The sequence below is a fragment of the Hypanus sabinus genome, chromosome 23, assembly GCF_030144855.1.
Source record: "Hypanus sabinus isolate sHypSab1 chromosome 23, sHypSab1.hap1, whole genome shotgun sequence".
NCBI lineage: Eukaryota > Metazoa > Chordata > Chondrichthyes > Myliobatiformes > Dasyatidae > Hypanus > Hypanus sabinus.
The window spans coordinates 25,322,573-25,338,139 of NC_082728.1; the positions used below are offsets into that span (position 1 = coordinate 25,322,573).

The window sequence follows — 15,567 nt, forward strand, 5'->3', positions numbered from 1 at the left end:
AGTTCTATTATCACAGTTTTATTATCACAGAACATATATGTCACCATACACAGCCCTGAGATTCATTTTCTTGTGGGCATTCACAGTAATTACATGAAACACAATAGAATCAATAAAAGAATATTCCAACAGGATGGACAATCAATTTGCAAAAGACGACAAGATGTGCAAATACAAAAAATCAGAAATAGTAATCATAATAATAATAATATGATTATTATTGTATTGCTAAAGTTAGTAATAAGTATGGAGAACATGAGATGAAGTCCTTGAAAGTGAGTAGATGGGTTGTGGGAACAATCCAGTGATGGGGTGAGTTGAGTGAAGTCATTCCCTCTGGTTCAAGAACCTGATGGTTGAGGAGTAATAACTATTCCTGAACCTGGTGGTGTGGGTCCTGAGACTCCTATACCTTCTTCCTGATGGCAGCAGTGAGGAGCGAGGATGGCGGGAGTTCTTGATGTTAGATAATGCTTTCCTGCGACAGTGCTCTGTGTAGATGTGCTCAAAGGTGAGGAGGGCTTTACTCATGATGGACTGGGGCATATCAACTCCCTTTGCAGACTTTTCCATTCAAGGGTTGGTGTTCTCATTCCGATTCATGATGCAACCAGTCAATGTACTTTCCACCACACATCCATAGAAATTATAGAATAACTGTACAGTAGAATAATAACCATAACGGAATAATTGAAAGACAACCAGAGTGCAACAAACTGTGCAAATACAATAAGAAAGAAAGAAAGAATAACAAATAAATAGTATTGAGAACACGAGAGGAAGAGTCCTTGAAAGTGAGTCTACTTGCGTGAGAACATTTCAATGATAGGGCAAGTGAAGTTGAGTCAAGTTATCCACATTGGTTGAAGTTGCCACTCGCGCCTGAGATAGCTTTCTGGAGATCGCACCTGGACTGGTACATCATCAGTCCTGTTTGTGGATTTTATGGTTCATCCAGGACTTCTGGTTGGTGAAGACAATGAAAGACATTGTCTGTGACTGTCTCTATAAAGTCCATGACAACTGTGCATTGGTTCAGATCCTCTAATTTGTCCTTGAACATGGACCATTCACCAACTTGAAACAATCCTGTATCCACTTCTTTTCCTCCCATTACCACCTCTTTGTTGTCCTTAACTCTGGATCCTTTCTCTTTAGCCTCTGCCTGTATGCAGGTAGGAGCAGAAAAGCCATGTGATCAGCTTTCCTGAAATGTGGTTTAGGCATGAAATGGTAGGCACTTTGAATCGTAGTGTAGCATAGTATTGAGACTCCTGGTGCTGCAGGCAATGCGTTCATGATAGTTGGGCACAGGTTTCTTCAGACATGCCTGACTGAAGTCCTCACAATGACTTGAAAGGGATTGGGGTAGGCTCTTTCCTGTCTGCTAATGGCGGCACTCAATATATCGACCTTTGATGGTATGTAAGCTATGGGCAGGATCACAGAACTCTCTTGCTAGGTAAAATGTTTGGCACTTAATCATTAGATGTTCCAGGTTGGGAGAACAAGAATGCAACAAGACCACTATCTCTGAGCATCACAAAGAAACACCCCCCCCCCCCACACCCATCTTTTGCCTTCTCCAAATCAGCAGGTCAGTCCAACATGTGATTCGCTAAGCTGTCCAGTCTTACTGGTGTATCCAGCATGCTCAGAGTGAGCCATGTCTTTGTGAAACAGAGAACACAGCAATTCCTCATTTCCCACTAATACAGAAACCTTGCCCTGGGTCCTCAATCTTGCTTTCCAATGACTCTGCACATTTTCTAACAAGATGCTGGGTAGAGGAAGTGTCATGTCCCTTCATTTTAGCTTGGCATATAGTCCTCTCCTCTTCCCTCTCAGCCACTGCGATGTACCTCCATCTGCTTAAAGGATGCCTAAGAGTTAAGTTGCTTGAGTCCTTTAGAATATCGCTGACTTGCTAGTTTGTTAGGATGGTTCAAAAGTATGTTACTTAAAGCGTCTCTTCAGACTGCAATTTGTAGTGAGAGTAGTTCAAAAGAAGTATATTTTGAAGTTTTGTAAGCTGCCCACAATACTTTGCCGTGATTCACTAGAGCCATCTTGCCAAACAGGCCCAACCTGTTCACCTTTCCTCTTAAGTCTTCATACCTTGGATCATCCTTCAAGCTTGTGATGAACCGCCTCCTATATTAATATAACTTTACGCAAACAAAATGGGATGAAAGAGTTTTCTTTTATCTGTGGTGGCAGTGCAGTTATTTGGTGGGGGGGAGGTGTTTGTATTATTGGGAACCAGAAAATAGATGAAGAAAAAAATGCAAATAGAATAACCTGGCAATTTGCTAGAGGTATGCTATGCTTCATAAATAATTTCCAATTTCTCCCTTGCTCAATTAGTTCTGTTCCTGAGACCCTGAACTGGCTACAGATGCCATGGACTTATCGAATACATTGTTGTAGAAGTAGGCTCCTGTTTCACTAGCCTTAGAACCTTTGGTTGCCACTTGCCCCATTTACCAACAAAGCAGCAACTATTAAAGACAGATTATAATTGATTCTTCTTTCTTTTGGTTGATAAATATTTTCAGTTGATTGTGTGGTGGTGTAGAGGAATAATCGTTGTTGAAAGAACCACAATATTGATGTGCACTAATTGTTTAAATTTCTGGGCTCATCTCTATAAAGAATGCTGTCAATGTTATATAATATTTAGAGGATGTTTCAAGTGACAGAAAAATTTGGTTAAAAGAACATTTGTTCCTAAACCATTGACCACTGACACAGAAAAAAAACATTCTTGCACACTGCAAAAGAAGAAAGATTAGGGAATAGACCCCAGAGTATTTCATACCCCTCAAGCATTTTATTTTACAACTTTGATGGTGTTCAGCTGCAAGGTGCCCCACAGGGCATTGAGAATAATAAAATATGAATCCATCGCTGTGAGCAAATCTGCCCAATTTGTCTCCTGGGAGCTTGGAGGCTTCTGGTAAATGTTTCAACACCATGCTTCATGTCTGCAAAGGAACAACTTTATTCCAGAAGGGCCTTTTTTGAAATGAGGAGGGTGCAGAAAGAAGTTGCATTGTCTTCCCCCCACCCCCCAGAGAGTGACAACCTGCTGATGGTTTTATGAGTGATCTTGATAGTATTGTAAATGTTGTTAAGTTGACGCAAAATAACTGTGTGCCCACAGATGTTCATCTTTCAAAAGCTGAGGCAGATAACACTGACTAGCTTAAAGCATCAGCCTTTTGTTCTCAATCACTATTCTCAGTGTTTGAGAGAATATAGAGAGAAATCCCTCATCTTTCAGATTCAAATAGTGTGATTTCACTGCTGATGCCTTAGCATTTGATTTTAAACAACAACAATAACCTGTATGCACGTAGCATAAAAATCGTCCTTTAAACTTTAAAGTTGCTAAAAGCTGCCCATCAAATTCAAATATTTAAAGAGAAGAGATCAAAAACCTCTTCAAAGGTTGTTGGTAAACCCAAAAGGAAGTTTAGTTTCAGTTCCAGGGAGTCCTGCTGAGAGTGGAGTGGTATAAAAAGAATAGATAGTGTTTAAGAAGAGACCAGTGCAAGTTTGAGCAGTAAATATAACAGCAATCCATAAGCTACAGTTCAACGGTAAAGAATCACAAGAAGAGATGGCAGTGATAGCTTCCCAATTTGTAAATATTTAATTTGGTTTTAATTTACAGATAGACTTAATTAAGTATTTAACTTAAAAATATGAAAAGGCTTAATTGATTAAATACATAAACCTTCATTGAAGTTGCAATTCATTCTTTATGGTTGGTTAAGAATTGTAATGCAATTGGTGTGCATTGTATCACATTCCCTGTAAAAGTATCTTGACAGTGAAGGTCTTCTTCTTGCGACACTTCAGTTCCAAGATATTGAATTGGATTCCAGTCAAATCACAGGGCATCAGAATGATGTAAGGCACCTGGAAACATAGATCTAGGAGGCGTTAATTCCCAAATGGTTGTATGATGGATATTAACTCCCTGGCCTGCGGAATCCTTAGTTGTTTGCTAATCTTGGCTTTCTAAGCGCAGCATCTGCCACTGGTAAGATCACAAACTCATGTAAGAAAACCATTCAACTAACAGTTTGGTGTCTGGTCGCAAATGGAAGTCAGTCTTAGTTCTTAAAGTGTAAATAGAAAGCAGTAATCAGTTCCAAGCTAAGACATGTACTGTCTATAGAATAGCTTTACAAACAAGCTCTGTTTATAGAGCAGAAACTCTCTTTGTAGTAAATAACTGCTTTCTTACTGCTCAAGATTCAGTATAGAACAATGGGTTGTTTAATTTGGCTTGCTTCAAAACAGACAAGATGACTGTAAGTTGCTTAGTTCAAGGAAGTTTGCTGATCAAATGGATAATATCATTTAGCATATCATAGCTGGAAGGTTTATGTACTCAAGGAAGTTGATTGTGAACTGTGAATACAGTATTAATTTGAAGTCTATATCTGAAAAATGTTTTTAGACTGCTTACGTTAAAAAGACAGCTGAAGAAATATTGGATGTATGTGAAATCACACAAGTGGAGAAAGAAAGGTGTAATTGAAGAAAGCACTTCAGGTTTATTAGCAATGGGGTAAGGAACATTGAGAAGAGACATGGGGTAAACTAGAATCCATTCCTCTGGCTTCAGTTTCTGTGAGGTGCAATTTGTTAATCTTCAACTCTTTGGTATATCTTTTTAGTTTATAGGAATTGTAACCGTGTTTTGGAAATCCTCTATATCATTTGTGTTTTAGAAATAGCTTGTAATTTGGCAATGTTTATAAGATAGAAATCCTCTGAGAGTTTTAAATGTGTTTTATGAGTGTTTCCCGGACTTAAATGTGTATTTACTGAAAATAAATGAACTGTGTTTTAAACTACTTTGTTAGCTTGAATAATGGGTATTGGCAGCTAGACTCACCGAGGAGAATAAACAAGGTAGACTAGCCTTTGAAGATTAGGTAGTTACAGTATAATCTCTTTTCTGAAAATACTTGGGGCTATTTTATATTCGATAGAGTTTAAGGTCTTCATTTGACTTTAGAATTTTGCAATCAGCAAACCCAATACCATCTCAGTTGGGCCCCGTAAGGGCCTGATGACAAAAAAGTCAGGACCATGAATTCAGTGCTGTGGGAACCTCAGCTCAGCCTTCCCCTTTATCCACAGTTCTTGCTGCTTGCACAACTGAGAAGAAACACTGGAAATTGGATGAGTAAATTGACTATGGCACCCTGGTGGAGGAGCCTATTTAAATCTATAAGAGCTATTTGAAACAATAATATTGTTGAATAAAATGTTTTGCATTTAAACAGACACTTGCATATCCATAAAAATAAGGTACTGAAACTAACTTAGTTAAATAGGAATTCTTTACCTGTTTGTTTTATAGCCAATTTCTAAAAAGCATTTCAACTTGTATTTGTATTTGTATTTTTATTTGTATTTGCTTATAAGAGTTATAACTCAATGTGAGCTCATCAAGTGGGAACTGCAATACCCTGCTGGATTCCATGAAAAAGCCGTGGCTATACCATTGTTAGCATGAGCAACAGATCAGATGATGCAGCAATGGAAATTTATGCAGAATATCACAGAATAAGCACTGTTCTGAGCCAGAAGGATTGGACAAAGTCAAAAGAGTGTAGTTAAAGGACCTTTTTTTTTGACAAATCTATTTGTCAGATCTTTGAGGTTGTAATACCAAGAATTTTAAATAAGTGAATACAGTGCATTTGGATTTTCAGGAAGAAACATTTGATATGGTGCAACTAAAATTATTACAGAAATTAAGTATGAAAGTACTGCCAATAATATATTAGCAAGGACTGAGGTTTATTTAGCAGGTGAAAACAAGGTAGAAATAGTTACTTATGGGTTGATAGGATAGTATTAGTGATGTGCAACGAGAATCAGTCCCTGTGTTACAGCTATTTGCAATCCATATCTATAGTTTAGACAAAAGAACTAATGGTTGGGGTTAGAGGAAAGATGCACCCACTTTAGTTTTGACATCTTTCATAATTGTTGGAAGTTAATTTTAAAAGTCATCATTGACTTCCATATGATTGAATGTATAAAGGCATTGGACATGTTTGTTTCAATTTATTTCATGTACAGAATATATGGTAGATATACACTCAGTGGCCACTTTATGAGGTAAATCTGCTTCTTAATGCAAATATTTAATGAGCCAATCATGTAGCAGCAGATTAATGCATAAAAGCATGCAAACATGGTCAAAAGGTTTAGTTGTTCAGACCAGACATCAGAATGAGGAAGAAATGTGATCGAAGTGACTTTGACCATGAAATGATTGTTGGTGCCAGGCAGGGTAGTTTGAGTATTTCAGGAACTGCTGATTTTCACACACAACAATCTCCAGAGTTTATAGGGCAAAAAACCAGAAAACACCCAGTGAGTGGCATTTCTGTAGGCAAAAATGCCTTGTTAATGAGAAAAGTCAGAGGAGATTGGTTCAAGCTGTCAGGAAGGCTGCAGCAACTTCATTACCCGTGTGTTACAACAGTGGTGTGCAGAAGAGCATCTCTAAATGCACAACACATTGAACCTTGAAGTGGATGGGCTACAGCAGGAGAAGACCATGGACATACAATCAGTGTTCATCTTTTTAGGTATAGGAAGTACCGAATAAAGGTGGTGGGGGTCTTTAATAACAGATGCTGCCTTCTTAAGGCAACAGTTGTGTCATTCTTTTGTATTGCTCTGAGTAAACAAACATCAATGTCATAAGGTATTCTTTTTACCTGGCATGTGACGTGCCTACAGGACTCTTCATCTTCACCAGCTAACTCTTCAAAAATAATAAGCTCTTATAATGCTGTTGACTTGAGTGCTTGAAGAGTGTTGACGTTATCCTTCAGTTCAACATACTGATCACTGCCAAATCCATTTTGAAACAAGCTTGGATTTATTTTGGGATAGAGCGATGACACTTTGGTGTGTGCTGTATAATTTTTAGGAATGCTTCAAGTTTTGATCAACATATTTTTATCAATCTTCTGAATTTACTGATATTTGTCAAAAAAGTCATTAACACAATGGGGATAGAAGAAAGTAGTTGACCAGCAGAATGGCTATATTTCAATTAAGGACAAAATATGTGCAATAATACTTTGCAAACGTACTGATGGAATTCAAATACACTTTTGTTTTACATGGCGTCAGTGGGATGTTACTTTAATTCTGAAGGGTTGAATAGTAAACAGCTCAATCAGCAGGAGTGAAAGCTTTTATTTCTATGGATTTCTATCCTTTGTCTGATTAGCTCATGTCAGCAAGTTGGTGGGATATTTGAATACAATGCTATATGACAATTAAAATGTCTTGACAGCTGACAGCAAAGGAAAGGTTAGGATGGCAGATAAAGAAGTATTCTACAATTGCACATCATCTTGTAAATATATTGACTGATGTAAAATGCATGTTATTCTGTGTGTATTGAAAAGCTGAGAACAAAAATAGTCATGTCATGTTGATGTCTTGAACAGCACTTTTTTTCTCAATAGTTTTTTTGTCTATCAATATTTTGTTCAAGACAGCAATTTCTTAGTAAAAACCACAGTAGTAGAAGCATAAGTCAGCTTGTGACGAATTGGTAGAGTCGAAGGGTTATATGGCATGGGATCAGAACCTTTGGCCAACTAAGTTTATGTTGACTATCACACACTAATTCCATTTTTATCTTCTCCTTATCCCCTGCAACACGTCTCAGACTCTACCACCAATTTACACACCAGGGTCAATTTAACATGGCCAATTTGACCTATTAACCTGCAACTTGCATAAGAGAACCCAAGCACCCAGATTAAAAACACCAGGATATGTCATAAATTTTGTTTTCTTTGCAGGAGCAGTACAATGCAATATATAATAATTGAAAAAAATGTGAATTACAGTAAGCACATATATATCTATATATATAAAATATGGGGTGTAAAGATAAGAATAAAAACGTAAGGTAATGGGTTCAATGTCCATTCAGAAATCGGATGGCAAACCCACGGATCCCAGGGAGAATGTGCAAACTCCACACAGTTATCTCCAGAGTGCATGACCTGGCTTGTTGGTGTAAGGCAGCAGCTTTTCTAGCTGCACCACTGCATGCCTGTGGCTCCACTGTTTCCAATAGCAATGTTAGAAAAATAGCAAACTTAAAGCATATTAGGAGCAGACGTCGTAACAGCACATGATCCTCTGCATCAAAATCAGCTAAGGTCATTTGTGATATACACATTGTAGTAGCCCTTGAGAAGATCAATAAACTTAGTTTTAGCAAGAATAGATCGAATCTGGAATTTTCCTTGTCTGCATGGCTTCAGCGTTCGCAGGGTAAAAAAACTAGATAAGCCATAAGGGAAGAAGAGCAATTTGTAATGATTGATAGGATCTTGGAAGTAAGGAGAATTGCTGCAGGCTCTCAAACCTATCAACACTAACCTTTGTCAATCGCACTGTTGTTGTGGCTCATTAAGGCAAGGGTGGTATATATTTTCTCATGTTGCCAATGTTGTAGCGGCAAATAGAACTGTATGAAATGGTAATTTTGATCAAAAGTGAAAGATGCAAATTTACTAATCCAGCTCATTGTGACTGACAATCTGCCAGTACGTTATTTCATTACCAGTCAAGATTCACATAATTATGGGTCAGGCATCAATTTTAATAGTTGTTTTTTATAAATATAAAATGCAATGGCAAAAATATTTACTTGAACTAAAATGTGATAGAAACTGGACTTTGGGAATTTTCTTTTGTGCTCTCTGAGTAAATATTTGATCTAGTCTAGAGCCAGAATTTACAAAGTTAATGTAAAAGCAGACTTAATAATAGACGCTGTTCAAAAATTGTCTTTTTAAAATCTATTCTAGGAAGTGAGATCCACTTGCCTTCCATTTTCTTATCATTTAGAGGGATAAATTAAAGCTGGACTTGTAAAGAAACACTGAACTGTACCTGGACAGAACATGTTACTGCCCCCCTTCCAGTCAGTCATCAATTTCATTGTTTATATATTGTTTCTAGATGAGCTTCTCCGAAATGGCTGCTGTTTACATAGAATAAAGAAACTTGAAATAAAATAAGGGAAAAATCTTGATCTCTATAACTTAGAGGAGAATGACTGGCACCACAGTGTTCAGTAGTGATAGATCTCTTCACGTGACATTGATTTACTCACTTCCAGAAGTGGCTACCTGATAGCAGTTTAGGTACAGGTATCAGAGCTGCATATGAAACCAGCACCAAATAAGTAAAATAAACTTGTATTATCCCCATTGTAGCAGCTCCTTTTAGAAAGAATGAGATTAGTCAAAGGTGTGAGAAACACCTCAGGAATTATACACTTGGCAGGCCTTCTCAGATCATTGATCACCTTGGTCAATAGTAAAATAATGCATAGCTTTGAAACCACACAGCAGTAAAATCACTCAATGGACTTCATTGAAATGGTTCTCACAGTAGCGGTGTCAATTCTTTGGAAGTAAAATTATAAATGTCAATCAACAATCCTGCATTTTGAGCAAAGAAGCTATTGTCAAGGATGTAGCTAAGACATTAACATTACAATTTGCAATTTTCTTTTCTGCAGCCTTTTTGAATTTAGCCTGTTGTTGGGAATGTGGGGTTGCTAAATTTGTCCATAAATCGGTAAACACCTCCATTAAAATATAATTTCTAAAATAATAACATGCTTAATTTCAAGATTGTTACTGTACACTTTTTTATATTACTAATTACAAAAATGCCATTATTGTTTATGTGGCTTATAGCAAAGCGAATTGGCACTAAGTTACAGAGAACAAATCTGTTGTGTGTTTCACAATTGAAGTTAACAGAGGGATCAATTTAAATTTGATTTTCTTGTTGTACGACTCATTCAATTTCTTTTTGTGCTAATTGACATAAAATAACATTTCAAAAGACCACAAAATCAACTCAATGACAGGTCAGGCACATTGCTCCTGTGACTAGTTGGAATATTATACTTATTACACATCGTGTGGATAGTCAGAGGCTTTTTCCCAGGGCTGAAATGGCTGCCACAAGAGGGCGCAGGTTTAAGGTGCTTGGGAGTAGGTACAGAGGAGTTGTCAGGGATGTTTTTTACGCAGGGAGTGGTGAGTGCGTGGAATGGGCTGCTGACAACGGTGGTGGAGGCGTGTATGATAGGGTCTTTTAAGAGAGTTTTGGATAGGTACATGGAGCTCAGAAAAATAGAGGGCTATGGATAATCCTGGTAATTTCTGTGGTAGGGACATGTTCGGCACAACTTTGTGGGCTGAAGGGCCTGTATTGTGCCGTAGGTTTTCTATGCTTCTATGTTAGCTGGTGTCATTATATTCTTTTGATATTAAAATCAGCATAAAATGCATTGTCCTTAAACATTTTCTACCTGTATTTCAGATGATGTGCCGCCTTATTTCAAAACGGAGCCTATTCGCTCACAGATCCACTTGGAGGGAAACCGTTTAGTCCTGACGTGCATGGCTGAAGGGAGCTGGCCTTTAGAGTTCAAATGGTTGTATAATGATACGGAGTTGACACGTTTCTCTCTAGAGTACAGGTCAGTGGCCACACTTGCAATTTTGGTTTTGTGCTCCATGAAAATGTTAACCTTTGACATATTTGGTAGATGAATTAGTCCATTTCAGATAATATGAATCAAATAAGAAAAAACTAATTGCAGAAAAATGCTCAGCAAGAAATGTAGTGACTGTGGAAAGAGAAACAGAGTTCATTAGAATCAGCTTGAAAACAGTGGTTTTTCATTATGAGGTACAGAATATGAAGAACTGTGGCGACCCACTTTCTGCGCAGGTGAACCAGCTCACAAATAGCCAGCGCGCGGGGAGAGACTTTGGTAATGCACCTCTGATGTCATTTCTGCCCGGAGAGGGTGGGCGCTAGGGATTAAATGCCAGCGCCACGAAGTTTGAATAAACTAGTCTCGAAACGACTTACCGACTGCGTGTCGTTATTTCAGCGCTGTTTGTAGCACATCACTATGTTGGTGACCCCGACGATCCAAACGGGATTTGGACCAAAGATGACCAACTCTTCATCTGTTCACGCAGTTTCACTACAACTGCCGACTTTCTGGATGCTGCGACCACGCGTCTGATTTAGCCAAGCAGAAGCCCAGTTCCAGATTCGACAGATATCTTCTGATTCCACGTGTTACTACCATGTGGTGAGCGCCCTTGACCAGGAGACGGCCGCCCAGGTTGCAGATTTCATACAGTCGCCCCCCGGAAGAAGGCAAATATGAATCATTCAAAGCGCTGCTCATTGGGACCTTTGGCCTCTCACGGCGTGAGCGGGGTGCCTGCCTGCTTCACTGGACGGTTTGGGAGACAGACTGCCGTCAACATTGATGAACGAGATGCTGTCCCTGGCTGACGGACACAAGCCCTGCCTCATGTTCGAGCAAGCGTTCCTGGAGCAGCTGCCCAAAGACATACATTTATTGCTGGCCGACGCAGATTTCAGCGACCCCCAGAAGTTTGCAACCAGAGCAGACGTGCTGTGGAAAGCCAAGAGGGAGAGTGTGGCGTCCGTTGGTCAGGTTACTAGGCTACGCGCCCAACAGCAGACCAGACCAGGCCTGGCAGGGGGGCACACACAACCCAGAGGCAGGAGTGAGGAGGCCAGTGAACAGTGGTGTTTCTACCACCAGTGGTGGGGCACAAAAGCCCGCCGTTGTCGCCCGCCCTGTAAGGGCCAGCTTCCGCTAATGACTGTGGCGGCTGGCCACCAGGACAGTCTCTTGCACGTCTGGGACAAACAGTAGGGACGCCGCTCCTTGGTCGACACCGGAGCGGAGATTGGCGTCTTGCCCCCGACGGGGCACGACACCCGCAACAGGAAGCCAGGACCCACCCTGAGGGCCGCAAACGGCAGCACGATACGGACCTACGGCACCCGCACAGTGCAGCTGCAGTTCGGTGCCAACCGGTTCACGTGGGACTTCACACTGGCCGCGGTGGCCCAACCACTCCTGGCGGCAGACTTCTTGCGAGCTCACAGCCTGCTGGTCGACTTGCAAGGGAAAAGACTGGTACATGCCGAGACTTTCCAGACGTTCTCCCTGGGTGAAACCAAGTTGCCGGCCCCACACCTGGACTCCATCACGCTGTCGGACAACAAATTCACCAAAATCCTGGCGGACTTTCCATCGATTCTGGCACCGCAGTTCACGGCAGCCATGTCCAGACATGTACAGCACCACATCCTAACCCAGGGACCACCCCTCCACGCCCGTACACGAAGGCTCCACCTGGCGAAGGAGGAGTTCAAGAGGATGGAGGAATTGGGGATCGTATGGAGGTCCGACGGCCCATGGGCCTCCCCCCTGCACATAGTGCCCAAAGCGACAGGGGGCTGGAGACCATGCGGCGACTACCGCAGACTGAACGAGGCTATAACTCCAGACTGCTACCCTGTGCCGCACATACAGGACTTTGCAGCAAACCTGCACAGGGCAAGAATCTTTTCCAAAGTAGACCTCGTCTGGGGATACCGTCAAATCCCGGTGCACCCTGAAGACATCCCCAAAACAGCACTCATCACCCTGTTCGGGCTTTTCGAGTTCCTCCAAATGCCATTAGGCCTGAAGAATGCCGCACAGACGTTCCAGCGGCTAATAGATGCGGTGGGACGCGACCTGGACATTGCGTACAAGGACGACATCCTTATAGCCAGCAGTTGTTGTCAGGAGCATCTGTCCCACCTCCGCCAGCTCTACTCCCGCCTGAGTGATTTCGGCCTCATGATCAACCCGGCCAAATGCCAGTTCGGTCTCAATACCATCGACTTCCTGGGCCACAGGATTACCAAAGACGGGGCAACACCTCTGCCTGCCAAGGTAGACACAATCCGCCACTTTGCCTGGCCCAACACGGTCAAAGGCCTGCAGGAGTTCGTTGGTATGGTGAACTTCTACCACCGTTTCCTCCCCTCAGCAGCCCGTATCATGCGCCCTTCGTACACCCTGATGTCGGGTAAAGGCAAGGACGTTACTTGGCACTAGGAGGCCACGGCCACTTTTGTTAAAGCCAAGGAAGCCTTGGCAGATGCCGCGATGCTGGTGCACCCCAGAACGGACATTCTGACCGCACTCACGGTGGACACATCCGACACACCAGTCAGTGAGGTGCTGGAGCAGCTCATCGAGGGGCACTGGCAACCCCTGGCGTTCTTCAGCAAGCACCTACGGCCACCCGAACTCAAATACAGTGCTTTTGACCGGGAGCTGTTAGCACTGTATCTGGCAATCCATCATTTCAGGTACTTCTTAGAATGCAGGACCACAAACCGTTGACCTTCGCGTTCAGGAAGGTGTCCGATCCCTGGTCGGCTCGCCAGCAGTGACATCTGTCCTACATCTCCGAGTACACGACAGACATCCAGCATGTCTCGGGGAAGGACAACGTCGTGGCGGACGCACTCTCCAGACCAGCTGTCCAGGCCCTGTCCCTGGGGGTGGACTATGCAGCACTAGCGGAGACGCAGCAGGCAGACAACGAGATGCCCAGCTACAGGACCGCAGTCTTGGGTTTGCAGCTGCAAGACTGACTTGTAGGCCCAGATGAGAGGACCCTCCTGTGCGACGTGACTACCGGCCAACCTCGCCCCATCATCCTGGCAGCCCGGAGGCGGTGAGTTTTCGACTCTATACACGGTTTGGCGCACCCATCTATCAGGGCAACCGTCCAGCTGGTCTCCAGCAAGTTTGCGTAGCATGGACTTTGCAAGCAGGTCAGTGAAGGGGCCAGAACGTGCGCGCAGTGCCAAACAGCCAAGGTGCAGCGGCACACTAAAGCCCCACTGCAGCAGTTCAAACCCACACACTGGAGGTTCGACTACATTCATGTGGATATTGTGGGCCCCCTACCAGTGTCCCGAGGAGCGCGGTACCTCCTAACTATGGTAGACCAGTTCACGAGGTGGCCAGAGGCGGTCCCGCTCACCAACACATCTGCTGATTCCTGTGCCCGAGCACTGATCGCAACCTGGGTAGCACGCTTCGGGGTACTGGCACACATTACCTCCGACAGAGGTGCCCAGTTCACCTCCAGCCTGTGGTCGGCTGTGGCCAGCCTGTTGGGAATGCAGCTACACCACACTACTGCCTACCACCCACGGTCGAACGGACTGGTGGAACACTTCCACTGTCACTTGAAGTCGGCTCTCATGGCCTGCCTGCGAGGATCTAACTGGGTGGTCGAGCTTCCCTGGGTCCTGCTTGAAATTCATACAGCGCTCAAAGAGGATCTGCATGCCTCATCGGCCGAGTTGGTGTACGGCGCGCCCCTGGCCGTCCCAGGAGTGCTCATACCAGCCCCAAGGGGGCAAGAGGAAGAACCTGCAGCAGTCCTGGACAGGCTACGCGAAAGGCTCGGCAACCTGGCCCCCGTACCAACTTCACAGCACGGACGGACCCCGACCCATGTACCCAAGGACCTGCAGAACTGTAAGTTTGTGTTTGTATGAAGGGGCGGACACCGGGTACCGCTACAGCGGCCGTACGAAGGGCCGTTCAAGGTGATCAACAACAACGGGTCCACGTACGTTCTGGACATTGGGGGGAAAGAGGAGGTTTTCATGGTGGACCGACTCAAACCAGCCCACGTGGACTTGGCGCAGCCGGTCTAGGTTCAGGCACCGCGGCGCAGAGGCAGACCTGCCAAACAGAGGCTGACCCAGACTGAGGACATTGGGGGGGGGGGGGTGTATCGCCGTTTCTGGTGGGGGGGGGGTTATGTGGCGACCCACTTTCTGCGCAGGCAAACTGGCCCACAAATAGCCAGCGCGCGGGGAGAGACTTTGGTAATGCACCTCTGATGTCATTTCCGCCCGGAGAGGGCTGGCGCTAGGGATTAAATGCCAGCGCCGCAAAGTTTGAATAAACTAGTCTCAAAACGACTTACCGACTGCGTGTCGTTATTTCAGCGCTGTGTGTAGCACATCGCTACAGAACCATGGTTTCACACAGGCATTATTTTGGAGTTAGTTAACAGATTGTGTTCAGTGTACTCTTTTAGTAAAGTTATAAAACAATGCAAATGTATTTATTATTTTGTTAGACCACAATAGGTGGCATTGGTTAACCTAATTGTGTTTGCTCCTATCTGTTGCTTCAAAATAAATTGGCATCTTTAACCAAATCACCAACTATTTTGTAGGTCTGCCAGTGGAAAAGTAACCAAGAGTCACAACGTATAAAAGAAACAAATAACAGTACTATGTTACAGTACTTTATTTTATTTTACAATATCAGAGTAAAGTTTGCTTTTGATGTGGAGCTACATAAGCAGGAGTGAATAATGGTGACAGACAACCTTCATTAATATAAGTGAAGCTGAAGGGCTTTTACAAACTATTGATTGTTTCATTGTGAGCATTACTTATGTGTTTTATTTCTGTTTAGATTATTTAAATAACTGAATAAATATCAGTGTCTGAATTGAACTCAATACAAATCATTAGCCAAGCTCTCTGGATTGCTAAACCAGTAACTTAACCATTATTCACTCATTGGTTGTACAGCAG

General features: G+C 42.8%; 1 protein-coding gene across 4 annotated transcripts in view; it reads left to right on the forward strand.

Moving 5' to 3' along the window:
• The window catches only part of sdk2b (sidekick cell adhesion molecule 2b), a 943,317-nt gene that overhangs the window by 405,556 nt on the left and 522,194 nt on the right, over window positions 1–15,567 (forward strand). For all 4 annotated transcript variants that reach the window (XM_059948548.1, XM_059948549.1, XM_059948550.1 and 1 more), the window contains exon 2: window positions 10,420–10,579. In XM_059948548.1, the coding sequence (XP_059804531.1) occupies window positions 10,420–10,579 (160 nt within the window). The remainder of the gene's footprint in view (window positions 1–10,419; window positions 10,580–15,567) is intronic.